This window comes from Rhododendron vialii, chromosome 5a, assembly GCF_030253575.1.
Source record: "Rhododendron vialii isolate Sample 1 chromosome 5a, ASM3025357v1".
Lineage (NCBI taxonomy): Eukaryota > Viridiplantae > Streptophyta > Magnoliopsida > Ericales > Ericaceae > Rhododendron > Rhododendron vialii.
Genome location: NC_080561.1, coordinates 27,305,176 through 27,318,450, shown reverse-complemented (window position 1 = coordinate 27,318,450; position 13,275 = coordinate 27,305,176). Strand labels below are relative to the sequence as shown.

The following is a 13,275-nucleotide window of genomic DNA, read 5'->3' as shown; positions in this document are numbered from 1 at the left end:
CGAACCCGACCCGACCATGTCGGGTAACAATGTTTTAGACCCGCAAACCTAACCGAACTGAGGTAAGAACCGTCCGCGAGCCGATTCTTTACGTCGGGTCGGATCGGGTCCGACCTCAAGGGTAAGGGTCACACCAACCCGAACCCCAAACCGAAAATTGATTTTTAACAGAAAGTGAACCCGCACCCGTTCGAACCACATGTTCAGCCCCACCCGAGACCTTTCGAGTCGGGTCGGGTTGCGGGTTTTTTGCACACCCCTAATTGCAGCTAAGGTAGGGGAGCTACCTGGTGGATAATCTCCAGTGTCAAGTTAAATGTAACTCGATTCGACTGAAAAGGGAACGAGTACAAATCAAGTTTCCATAGTGTTAGATGATGGATCTATTTGTATCTAGTGTAATTATATGTCTTATCATGTAATTAGTTTAAGTATCTAGGACCGTAGTGCAATTATTATACAGCTTATATATATATTTTTTACGTTGAATGAAATTAACCCTAATGGGTTTTCTCCCTATTATGATTACCCTAAAACTGAACATGGTATCAGAGCGATAGAACCTGGCGACCTACGACGTTCTTTCTCGTCGCTGCGTGAACAGTACTTTCGGGTGAACAGTGATCGTGAACAGTTATCGCGTGAACAGTGATCGTGAACAGTGATCGTGTGAACAGTGCTTTGTGAACAGTTCTTCGATCAGTCGGGGTTTGTCGTCACCGTCGATCAGATCTGTTCTTGCCGATCAAATCTATTTTTTTTTCTTTTTCAACACTGTTTCAGTCAGATCCGAAGGTATTCAGTTGATTTTTTTTGAGGTTCTAGGGTTTTTGGAACCTTTATTTATTATTTTTGGAGTTTTAAAGTTGCTGGGAACATTGTTTATTGTTTATTTGGCATTATTGTTCTGCTTTCAAGATGTCAGAAGAGAAAAAACAGGCTTCCGCTAGTGGCAAGGATGAGTTGAGTCGTGTAGGGACTCTGGATAACTCTCCACTAGATATTTGTCCCATCAAACTGGATGGCACAAATTATTTACTTTGGTCTCGTACTTTTACATTAGCCATTGAAGCTAAAGGGATGTCTGAGTTCATTGAAGGCCCTGTTACTGAGCCTACTACTGATGTTGAACTCAAGACGTTTAAGTCTCGTCGATCTTTAGCCATGACTTGGTTGTTTAATTCTATGAAGGCTGATATTCGTAGTCCTTTCTTGCTTTTTAACACTCCATATCAGATTTGGACTATTGCCACACAGACTTATTCTCAGCAGGGCAATGATGCTCAGTGTTTTGAGTTGCGAAAGCGACTTCGTACTATGGATCAACACAATCGATCTGTTGCTGTTTACTTTGCTGATCTTAGTGGGGCCTGGCAAGAATTTGATTATTATCAGGGGTTTCAAGCAGTCTGTTCCGTTGATGCTGGTGCTTGGTTAAAAAGAATAGAGAAAGAGCGTGTGTATGACTTTCTTGCTGGTCTTGATGTGGAGTATGATCCAATTAGAGTGCAGGTGTTGGGTCGTGTTCCGTTTCCATCTTTGGGCGAGGCCTATGCCATTGTTCAACAGGAGGAGAGCAGAAGGGGTGCTATGTTACAAGCTCCTACTTCTGATCGTTCTGCATTGGTTGCTATTCCGCAGGGACAGTTTGGGTCTGGCAGTGGAAAGTCTCAGTCTGGTACTACTAGTGGGATCATAGACCGTATGTCACTCCAGTGTGATTATTGCCACAACACTGGACATACCAAGGATTTCTGTTGGAAGTTACATGGTCGTCCTTCTCGTGGGCGAGGCAGTGGACGTGGAGGTCGAGGTCGTGGTCCCGGGCGTTCTCAGGCTCAGGCACATGTTTCAGAGTTTGCTACCTTGTCTGATTCTGGGTTCAGTACAGGAGTTCAGTCACCTTCTGATTCTGTTGGCGGTTTCTCTCAGAGGGAGATGCAAGCTCTCAGGCGTCTTATGGCTCAGGCTGATTCTTCCTCTACTATAGCTCCTACTTCCACAGCAGCTCCTACTGCATCTTATTTTGCTCATTCAGGTATTCCAGCTAGTGCATTTACTGCCTCCTCTGGTATTCCTTGGATTATCGATTCTGGTGCTTCAGATCATATGACAGGTTGTTCCTCTGTTTTTGATTCTTATTCCACTTGTTCTGGTAAGGATAAGGTTCGAATTGCCGATGGATCGTTCTCTGCTATTTCAGGGAAAGGTTCCGTTCGCTATTCTCCCTCTATCTCTCTCTCTTCAGTCCTCCATATTCCAAACTTTGCCACTAACCTTCTTTCAGTTAGTAGTTTTACACATTCTGCAAACTGTTCTGTGACATTTTTTCCTACTCACTGTATCTTTCAGGAACTGGAAACGGGGAAGGTGATTGGCAGTGGTAAAGCACATGGTGGTATCTATTATCTGGAGCATGCACCTCATCCATCTCAGCCATCTTTATCATGTGGACAAGCTCTACGGGCAGATATGAGTTCCACTCTTTCTTTGTTACATCGGTGGCACCGTAGATTGGGTCATCCCTCTTTTGGGATATTAGAGAAACTTTTTCCTACTTTAGTTAAACATTGTCCTAGGTATCAGTTTTTTTGTGAAGCTTGTGAGTTTGGAAAACATAAACGCTCTTTTTATGCACCTATTAATAAACGAAGTGATTCTCCATTTATGGTTATCCATTCTGATGTTTGGGGTCCTTCTCCTGTTACTTCTTTAAAGGGCTATCGATGGTTTGTTACTTTTATTGATTGTTATTCTCGTGCCACATGGGTGTACTTACTCCAGTCAAAAAATGAAGTATTTTCCTGCTTCAAATCTTTTCATAAGATGGTGTGCACTCAATTTGATACACATATTAAAATTCTTCGGAGTGATAATGGGACTGAGTATATTGATAAGATTTTTCGGACATATCTAGATGATAATGGTATTATTTTTCAGACGACTTGCGTTGACACTCCACAACAAAATGGAGTCGCTGAGCATAAAAATCGTCATCTTGCTGAGGTCGCTCGATCTCTTTTGTTCACTATGAATGTTCCCAAATACTTATGGGGAGAAGCTATTTTAACTGCTACATATCTTATCAACCGTATGCCATCAAGTGTCCTTAATTTTAAAACACCTATTGAGTGCCTGCCAAGCAGTTGTCGAGTTACGACTCTTCCACCTAGGGTGTTTGGTTGTGTGTGTTTTGTTCATGCCCCAAAACCTTCTGGGGGCAAGCTAGGACATAAAGCCCATAAGTGTATTTTTGTTGGGTACTCTCCTACCCAAAAAGGCTATAAGTGTTACGATCCTTATTCAAGGAAGATGTTTGTCTCTATGGATGTTACCTTTTGGGAAACAGAGATTTTTTATTCTCCCTCTAAACCATCTCTTCAGGGGGAGCATCAACAGGAGGAAGAGATGTTTTACCTTTTATAATCATAGTGAGGGGGAGAAATTTTTCTATGATCATAGTGAAGGGGAGAAGGAAAACACTGGAGAGGAACCAGTATTTGTTGAAAGGGAAACACATGATATTGGTGGTGACATTGAGGAACAACTACCTGCACGACAACGACTGCAGGGAGCTGGCTTACAGAGGTATGCTAGACGGAAAAATGGAAAGTCTTCATGTACGTTACCACTTTGTCAATCACAATCACCCAATCCAGTTCCAAATTCCTCAGCTGACTCTTCTGGTAATGATTCTTCTCTTATTGAACCTCCTCCTGTGGATCCTGACAATCTTCCTATTGCTATTCGAAAAGGTGTTAGATCTTGTACTCAACATCCTATTTCACAGTTTGTTTCTTATGACCGTTTGTCTCCTTCGTACCATGCATTTGTCTCTTCTCTTTCTTCTATATCTATTCCACAGAATTGGCAGGATGCATTCAAGATACCTAAGTGGAAAGGAGCTATGGTAGAAGAGATGACGGCTTTGAAAAAGAATGGCACCTGGGATCTAGTGTCACTTCCAGGAGGGAAGAAACCAGTGGGCTGCAAGTGGGTGTTCACTATTAAGCAAAAGGCTGATGGTACAGTTGAGAGATACAAGGCAAGGCTTGTTGCCAGAGGTTTTACTCAAACTTATGGTATTGACTATGAGGAGACGTTTGCTCCGGTAGCGAAGATGAATTCTGTGCGAGCTCTTCTCTCGTGTGCTGCCCACTTGAATTGGTCTCTTCAACAGTTTGATGTGAAAAATGCATTTCTCCATGGTGATTTAGAGGAGGAAGTTTATATGGATATTCCACCAGGTTTCTCTTCTCTTGCAAGTGAAGGAAAGGTGTGTAGATTAAAGAAGGCACTTTATGGGCTGAAGCAGTCACCTAGAGCCTGGTTTGGCAGGTTTTCTAAGGCTATGCTGAGTTTTGGTTACAAGCAGAGCCATGCAGATCATACGATGTTTATCCGGCGAAGTAATGGTAAGATTGCTGTCCTTATTGTTTATGTTGATGACATAATAATGACAGGCAACGATGTGAGTGAGATTCATAACCTTAAGTCTCGTCTAGCTCAAGAGTTCGAGATTAAGGACTTGGGATCATTGAGATACTTCCTTGGAATGGAAGTAGCAAGGTCTGATAGAGGTATCTTTATTTCCCAACGCAAGTATATACTTGATTTTTTGGAAGAGACAGGCATGTTGGGCTGTAGACCTGCAGATTCTCCTATTGAGGCGAATCATCATCTTAGTGGAGATGTGGGGGAGCGTACTGATAAAGAGAGGTATCAGCGACTTGTGGGTCGACTAATATACTTGGCCCACACTCGACCAGATATTACTTATGCAGTAGGTGTTGTTAGTCAGTTTATGCATGATCCTCGTACTTCACATCTAGATGCAGTTTATCGTATTTTGAGGTATCTAAAATCAGCTCCAGGAAAAGGAATTTTGTTCTCTAATCATGGCCATTTGCGATTGGAGGCATTCACTGATGCTGACTGGGCTGGTTCTGTGGATGATAGGCGCTCTACTTCTGGCTATTGCACTTTCCTTGGGGGTAATCTGATTACCTGGCGAAGTAAGAAGCAATCGGTAGTCGCTAGGTCTAGCGCAGAAGCTGAATATAGAGCTATGGCTAATGGTGTTTGTGAGCTCTTGTGGCTCCAAACTTTGTTACTTGATTTGGGGTTTGCTGATAGTGTTCCGATGAAACTTTACTGCGACAATAAAGCTGCCATTAACATTGCTCATAATCCCGTTCAGCATGACAGAACGAAGCACATAGAGATTGATCGACACTTCATCAAGGAAAAATTGAACGAGGGTTTGATATGTATGCCGTTTGTGAGATCTGAAGATTAGTTAGCTGATATATTCACAAAAGGGCTGGGTAGCAAGAGTTTTCATCCTATTGTGTTCAAGTTGGGCTTGATTGATATCTTCGCACCAACTTGAGGGGGAGTGTTAGATGATGGATCTATTTGTATCTAGTGTAATTATTTGTCTTATCATGTAATTAGTTTAAGTATCTAGGACCGTAGTGCAATTATTATACAGCTTATATATATATTTTTTACGTTGAATGAAATTAACCCTAATGGGTTTTCTCCCTATTATGATTACCCTAAAACTGAACACATAGCATTGCATAGAAAAGGTAGAAAGGGGTCCAAAATTTTACTAATAAAATACATAACCCCTATATTACGCAAGGAACAAAGAAATTCCAAACTCATTGCACATGTTTGAAAAAGCACAACGGTTAAACCTTAGAGCTATATGAACTTCAATGAGGGATTGCCTGTAATCGAAGTCTTCTAATTTTCAACACCAATACATGCAAATGAACACACGCATTAGGGTGCACAAACAAACACACACACAGAGAGAGAGAGAGAGAGAGAGAGAGAGAGAGATCTATGTTGTACCTGACCATCAGCTGACAGTTTGACATCTGAGAGCATGGCACTTTTGAATCCTGCTCGCTGTCTTGTTACCCTGTGGTGTCCCCATCGAGCAACTTATGCACTCAATTTGCACAGATAATTCTCTATCATTCCATCACAATCGTTCGGGTGCTCTATTGGAGAAAACATGGAGCACATTCAAAGCATAAACTTTTCAAACGAAAAATCTATGCCGGTAGACACAACAATATTTGGGTAGTATTTTCTATGATAACATTTGGTTACTGGACAAAGTTAAATAACAACTAACCCTCTTTGTCGCCCAAAACACCGCTTCTGTCAAAACACCTCCTAGCACAAATTGTTTATGAAGTTTCTCCAATTCGCTGTAAATATTGCACGTTATCAGCATCAAATGAAGAGGAGATTGTAAATTTTTGAAATAAAAAACCACGTTCAGAAATCATAACACTACTATGTGGTATGTGCATATTAATGATACCAGTTCTTACCTTACCTTAAGACTTTACAGACTAATATATCATTTGAGCATGCCCAATATAGTGCCAATTGCCTTTTCCATTAATGACCAATATTTTTTCAAGGCCTAGCTATTTTTCAGTACTATTTGAGATTTCCTTTCTAGTGTTTGAATACCAAGCATTACGACTTCAATATCCACCATCTATGAAATTTAAAATAGATTAAAAATTAACACAATATGAATTGCTAACATCCATACACACAGTCACTTTACACGTAAAAAGAACAAAATCATTTTCTATCATCCAAAATCCTCCCCTTCAATAATTTGGCATGATAGCATGTATAATTCAAGCTAATAAGATGCATCTGGGGAGGTAGAAAGAGAAAAAGCATGAACCAAAACTCTTCTTAAACTCCATTTTTCTCGGTATCTCAAAGGAAATTTACCTATCTTCTTGCAGTAGCTTACTTAGACGCTCCATTTCTTTTGTACTAAGTTGTTCATCCCGAGCAGCCACAGCAGATTGTTCAGAACCATCTTTACCGGCTTCTGTAGCCATTGTAGTAGCTTTGCCTATTCACGGGATCCAAATGCAATATACTGAGCTAAAAAACTTCAACCAATATATTGTGCTATTATAAGTGAATTATTCGCCATCTAGTAAACATAAGAACATTGCAGAAAAATTCCTCAAATAGAATTGAGTACACAATTGAAAAGATGTAATTGGAACCATATACACTTCCTTAAACTTTTGCAAATGATAGAACCTTGCACAAAGACACAAGTAGAACCAGAAACATAGTACTGAAGTCCAACCACATTTCCTACAGGTCATCAATAAGCATACACAATTGGCTATTCTTCAAATTCGGACAAAAAAGAATAATCTCTATCATGTGATGAAGCATTGAATAATTGCTTACTAATGCCTATTCTCCACAAGGACCTTAAGGTTTGCAACAAAAACAAATCATTATCGTTGTTGTAGATCAGCATAAAAATATCAAGAACCAAAATGATAAAAACTAGTTGCCCAAAATTTGTATAATTGATGAGCTTGTTGCCGTCTTTCTTCCTCCAACAACCAAAAGAAGAGAACTATCAATATGCTACTCCTAATCATCAACATAGCAGCTCAAGTTTATCAATTCATTCATTCAAGGAATGAAGCAAAGAGGTTCTTGATTAGCACAAGAACATATCAAGATAAGTGATCATCATGAAGAGAATGAAGCAAAAATATAATGCAACACCCAGTTTCCTCTATAACAAGCTTGACCATGCACACAGCAGACAAAATACTCTTCATAAATACCAACACTAGTGACCTTTAGAGTTAAAAACACGAAACATTCAAGCAAGTTGCAATACCATTATGGCTGAAAATGGTAGATATTTGAGACTACCTACAAATTCTTTGCAAACATCATGATCAGAAAAGTTTTCAAACTCAAAGAAAGACGTAACTTCCACCCTGTAACCACATTGAGTCAGCAATTCCATGTTGCATTGACAGTAAATGGGGCATAGTAACTTCATGTACATTAATACGCAACGCAAGAGAAGAAGAATTACAAGAAATCTTTTGAGATATACAGAAAATGCCCTAATATAACCAGAAGTAAAGTTCAATTAGATTAAGAAACCTGTTCATACGTTAGATTAAGCAAGGCTTGCTTATGCGATCCCTCCTTGGTGAACTTGTGCCCTAATTATACATGAGACAGATAAATGAAGGCCCATAAACAACCTGCCAAAAATTCTGAGCAAGTAAAAATGTGGGGATCATTTTTTCATCCACCTAGAAAAGCATGGCATGACAAACTATGAATGATTATCCTCAGAGACAATAAAACAGAATGCATATAAGAACACACATTACTCAAATTCTACTCTACCATATGTCTGAATGGCCTATAATTTGCCTAATTTACTTGCAAAAATTGAAAGAAATGAAAAGTTTCTTCAGTAATGTCACATGCTGAAACAAGCGCGAGAAACACAAAATGAATGATAACAGAAATCAGGTATAAACCCGACAAGTACTTTTAATCAATCGAAACAGCACATTAAGGCTCGGCGGAGATTTTGGGTTGTGATGTGTGAAGATGAATCTGTCCTCCGTCTACACTAAGTTAGAACAATTCAAGTTGATGACCAAGAAGCACCATACATCATACCCAAACATTCACCAAATCCTTAACAGGACATATACCATTATAAATCACATCCGGTAATGCCGTTTCAAAAAAGAAATCACATCCGGTAATCAAAACGATGGTCGCTGGTTGAGAAAAATATCAAAATGGAAGTTTGAACTACTAAATATTAGACAAGATTATATATCACTTGTAAACCAATTTCATTGACTGAACCAAAACACATAAAACCCTAATTTCATCCCCAAATGTCAATTCAAACAAAGACTCCACTATTGATTCCGCAAAAATTTCCCGAATTTGAACCGAAAACTATGTATCCTTTGTATACAGTAAGAGAGAGAGAGAGAGAGAGAGAGAGAGAGAGTTAACTTATGTGTAATAGTATTACGGGTTCTTCAAACAACATATATATAAATGACACGTAACAAAGTATATAAATGACGGGTTCTTCACACACACACATACATACATAACACATGTCAAAACCCTAATTCTACTAACAAAGTATACAAATGACACGTAACAAAAAATAGAAAAACAACTAATCTCCAATAACGAGCAGTTGGCCAACTGCTGCAAGTGAGGTGTATTTAGCGCGCGGGCGCAAGATCCAGAAAATTTCATCAGTTCGTTCCAGATTAGCGTTGGGGGGAACGAATCACCAACACAACAGTCAAACTCCCCAAGAACTTTACGCTGCGAACGCCGGGGCCTGGTTACACATGCGGTGCAGCAAGCATTGTGACACCCACAGTCTTCAAAATTGTACAGAGAACACTACACATAAAAAATAATGCATAAATCAAATTTAAAAAGTCTTAGAAATCAGATCCACTAACCCTATATATATATATAGAGAGAGAGAGAGAGAGAGAGAGAGATGGGTTGGTCAACAAGACTTTCCTGGGCTTTCTTCACGGTCGAAATGCGACACTCCGTCGTGACAAGAACCCACGAGGCCGAAGTTGCCTACGCCGCCGTGTCTGATCAAAGGTCCTTATGGGTACGTTGTAATACCCATCATTCCTCTTCTTCTGAGAAATCAATACCCTTCCCAGCCGCCTAGTTGCGCCGCTCAAGGCTCAGCGTTCCAAATTCCGGCCTCCTGAGTATAAGTCATCTAATCAGCGACGGAAACCAACCATCAAAACCCTAATTTCATCGACTGAACCGAAAGACATAAAGCCCTAATTTCACCCCCCAAATGTTGATTCAAACAAAGACTCCACCAAACCTCTTGATTCCGCAGAAACCTTTCTTGAATTTGAACCGAAAACTACATATTCTCTGTAAACAGTAAGTGAGAGAGAGAGAAGCCGATCAACAAAAAACAGAAAGAGAGAGAGAGAGAGAGAGAGAGAGAGAAGAGCCAAACGTCGCCATTCCAAATTTCGTCCTCCGAGTAGGCGGGGTCGAACACGTCTTGCTCTTCGATGCGGAAGAGCTCTTTGTCCTAAAGGTGGGACGAGATGCCTGTATTTTTTGAGTGAAAGAGGGGGAAAAAAGGGGCGGGGGAATCAGGTTTTTTTTTTTTGGTGAATTAAGGGGAAATTGAGGGAGTGGAGAGAGTAGCAGTGTACCTTTGACGAAGTCTTCGAGTTGGGAGGGGCGGAGGGAGGAGACGTCGGTGGGGTTCTGGGCGGAGAGGACGCCGTCGTCGTCGTCGGCTTCGAGGGCGTAGAGGGTTGGGGGGAAGATGAAGGGTACTGGAGCCATGGAGGCTGGAAAGAGAGAAGAGAGAGGAGCGGAGCAGAGCTGAGCGCTTCTGGCCTTCCTTAGATAACACGCTACGTTGATCCCGCGCATAATTCAAGTTTTAAGCTCCTTTGACCATCTATTGATCCAACGGCTGATATTTAAGAACCGTTTATCAGCGCCCGTTACACTTTCCTTTCTTTTTTTGAAAAGCCACATTCCTTTCTTACAAAAATAAAAACCAAGAACTTATTTTCAATTTAGAAGTTTAAAAATAATATATTTACGAAAATAATTTTTTGAATCATTCAAAAGATATTATCAAGATCTATAGATCCATATTGCATATTTTTTGATTTCGATAAGTTCATTATTTTTGCCAAAAATGATATTCAGACCGCACAAAACTTTCACTCTTTTGATGTAAGGGAGCGAGAGGGAACGATCCTTGGGAATGTTTTAATTTTTATGGCCAATAAATGTAGTGGTGTATTGATGATTTTGTGGGGCTCATTTTGGATCTCAAAAATGACGCAAATTGCAAATTATTCTTAAAATATTTTTTTGAGGATTCATAAAAAAAATAGCTCGATTCGATACCTGTAATGGCCCCCAAAAAAATGTGGTTAAAAAATTAAATTCTTCAATTTTCAATCAGTTTGAACCGGTGTGCATATTTTATTTTTTGATCATTTTATCCGAAAAGATCATAATTAATTTTTGACTCTAGGGCTTTCATTTGAAAACCCTAAGATAGTCGTAGAACCAAATGTATAATATATATTGTATTTAGTTATAAGAACCTAGAGACAAATATTAATTATGACCCTATAAAATAAAATAATCATAAAAATAAGAGTCTACAAAAATTAAGTGCTTCAATTTTTAATTTGTTTGAAAAGGTGTGATCCATTTGAAAAGGTCTTATTTTTTTATTATTTTATTCTAAAATATCATAATTAATTTTTGACTGTGGAACTCTCATATTTATGTACCTATTCTTCATTTAGTTATACAAACTCTCTTAAGGCTCTGTATGAAAGCCCTAAATCCAAAAATTAATTATGAACATTTTTGAATAAAATTATTAGAAAAATATATATTCATGCATGATTTGTCGCCTTACCAAATCATTTTTCGGAAAAGTCCTAATAAGGTAGTAGTAAATAAATATAGATAAGTGTTTGATTATTAATACTATTATTCCTACTAAAACCAGTAAGGACAGCGCTCATGCCACGACTTCAACTTTTATTGCCACAATAGTTTTTTTCTAGACTAACCATTATAGCCTCTCTCTTTTTTAAGTAAATTTTATTTCACCAAAAACCGTGCAAGAAGCTACAAAATCTCAAAGGGGCATACCTCTGGCCCAACAATACACCAAAACCAAAAAAAAAACAAAAAGCTCTCTATCTACAACTATTTATCCCAAAAATTCGAGAATCAAGAAGCTAATCCTCACACAACCTCTATTTTGGGCATGGAACGTCACTGTACTCCAAGAACTGAGCTTGGCATGAATAGCATCAAAAATTTCATTAGTAACCTCAATAACACTCTTGGTGCCCTATAATATTTCATCGTTACGTTCCCCTCATAAGAAGTAAATAGAAGCAGCCAATGACAGCTTGTAAATGGTGTTTCTAAACCCTTTACCTGCATAACTCTGCACAGCCCAAGCAACTTCTTGAGATAAAGGCAAGACAACCCTATGAAGACCATTACGGGTCAGAATTTGCTTCCATATGTCAAAAGAGACGTGGCACGCAAAAAAAAGGTAATCATGTGACTCCACACCATCCATGCACAGCACACGCTGATGGTTAACAGCTACACCCCAACTAAATAATCTGTCTCTAGTAGATAGCCTGTCAAGAATGGCAAGCCATTCTATAAAACTCCAACAAGGCCCTCTGACTCAACCAGACCAAGCTATACCAAGGTTGGATGGGATTGCGCTTTCGACACGCCTCCTAAGCAGATTTTACCAAGAAGGAGCCATCAAAAGTTAGGGTCCACACAACCTTATCACAATCAGAGGTGGAAGGCAAAAAAATTTCAGGAGTATTCCGTATCGTGCTCAATACAACTCTGTTCCTTATCCTTGCCACTTCCATTGTCCTTGAAAAGCACGTATTGCAATTCTCTCCCCTCTTTTACCGTCTTTTCCCAAAACAGAGCAACTCAAACTCATCCTTCTCTCACCTCTTTGGATTCCCGTTTTACCCACCTCTCCCCTCCACCGACCCATTCAATTAATCCTCATTTCATGAACGATTCAGACCTCTGTCAATTATTTCTCCTGACCTTCAAATGAAGCATCAGATTATACATCGTGGAGGCATTTTTGTGTATTGAAGAAATAAATTAGTGAAAGCCCCATCTTCAAACAAGACGAAGGAGACGAAGAGGAGAGATCAATGAACTCTCTCTCTCTCTCTCTCTCTCTCTCTCTCTCTCTCTCTCTCTCTCTCTCTCTCTCTCTCTCTCTCTCTCTCTTCATGCCATGGTGTGGTTAATCTTTTTGCTTCGGGTTGTCAGTTCGGTTTGACATTTTTTTTACATCTCTGTAACAGTATGTTACAGATAGAAATTGAGTGGTGATTATCGAGGAGTTGCTGAAATCGACTATTGTCGAAAATTACTGGCATCAGATCAATAAAAAATAAAAAATTTACCAGCATCATCTTCCAAAGAAGTCAGTCGTCGTTCTTGTTGTGTGCAAATGAAGAGAAAGGTCTTCTTTTATAATTAGAATAGTTGCAGAGCACATTTAGATCGGCAAACCTAAAATCATTGCTCTCTCCATCTACTGCAACGGATCTAGAAAATAGAGAGAAACAAATGGAGAGGTGAAAGAGAAGTAACCGAGATTTTAGAGTGAAGAAGGCAAGGGAAGTGGGAAGAGCTGTGAACGATCAAAGGGAGGGGGGCGATCGAGGATAGAATTGTCAGACTAGAAGAATTGTCGTGGGATTAACAAAAACTATCGTGGCATTGGCGCCACCCAGTAAGGAAGTGGGTAAAGCTCTATTTATATGGATATGGAAAAATTGGAAATCATTTCCATGAACATTGATC

The 13,275-nt window shown here is 39.5% G+C and overlaps 2 protein-coding genes across 5 annotated transcripts; one reads left to right on the top strand and one right to left on the bottom strand.

The window, feature by feature from the left end:
* Window positions 1-759: 759 nt before the first annotated feature.
* On the top strand, window positions 760-2,878 carry LOC131325651 (uncharacterized). Of its 2 annotated transcripts, none has more exons than XM_058358001.1 (2): window positions 760-2,038; window positions 2,353-2,878. In XM_058358001.1, exons 1-2 carry the CDS (start codon window positions 919-921, stop codon window positions 2,385-2,387), a joined length of 1,155 nt encoding a protein of 384 aa, XP_058213984.1. In that variant the 5' UTR covers window positions 760-918; the 3' UTR covers window positions 2,388-2,878. The 2 variants fall into 2 exon arrangements, with proteins under 2 accessions (XP_058213984.1, XP_058213983.1); XM_058358000.1 differs by having other exon boundaries at window positions 760-2,116.
* Window positions 2,879-9,343: 6,465 nt separating this feature from the next.
* Window positions 9,344-10,263, bottom strand: LOC131325653 (condensin-1 complex subunit CAP-D2-like). 3 transcript variants are annotated; one of them, XR_009199779.1, is made up of 3 exons: window positions 10,077-10,263; window positions 9,872-9,969; window positions 9,344-9,616 (listed from the first exon to the last, which is right to left on the bottom strand). XR_009199779.1 is itself a non-coding variant. In XM_058358004.1 (3 exons), the coding sequence occupies exons 1-3, from the start codon at window positions 10,210-10,212 to the stop codon at window positions 9,579-9,581; spliced, it is 252 nt and encodes an 83-aa protein (XP_058213987.1). In that variant the 5' UTR covers window positions 10,213-10,263; the 3' UTR covers window positions 9,344-9,578. The 3 variants fall into 3 exon arrangements, 2 of the variants coding, with proteins under 2 accessions (XP_058213987.1, XP_058213988.1); XM_058358004.1 differs by having other exon boundaries at window positions 9,872-9,949; XM_058358005.1 differs by having other exon boundaries at window positions 9,344-9,601; window positions 9,872-9,949.
* Between the last annotated feature and the right edge of the window lie 3,012 nt (window positions 10,264-13,275).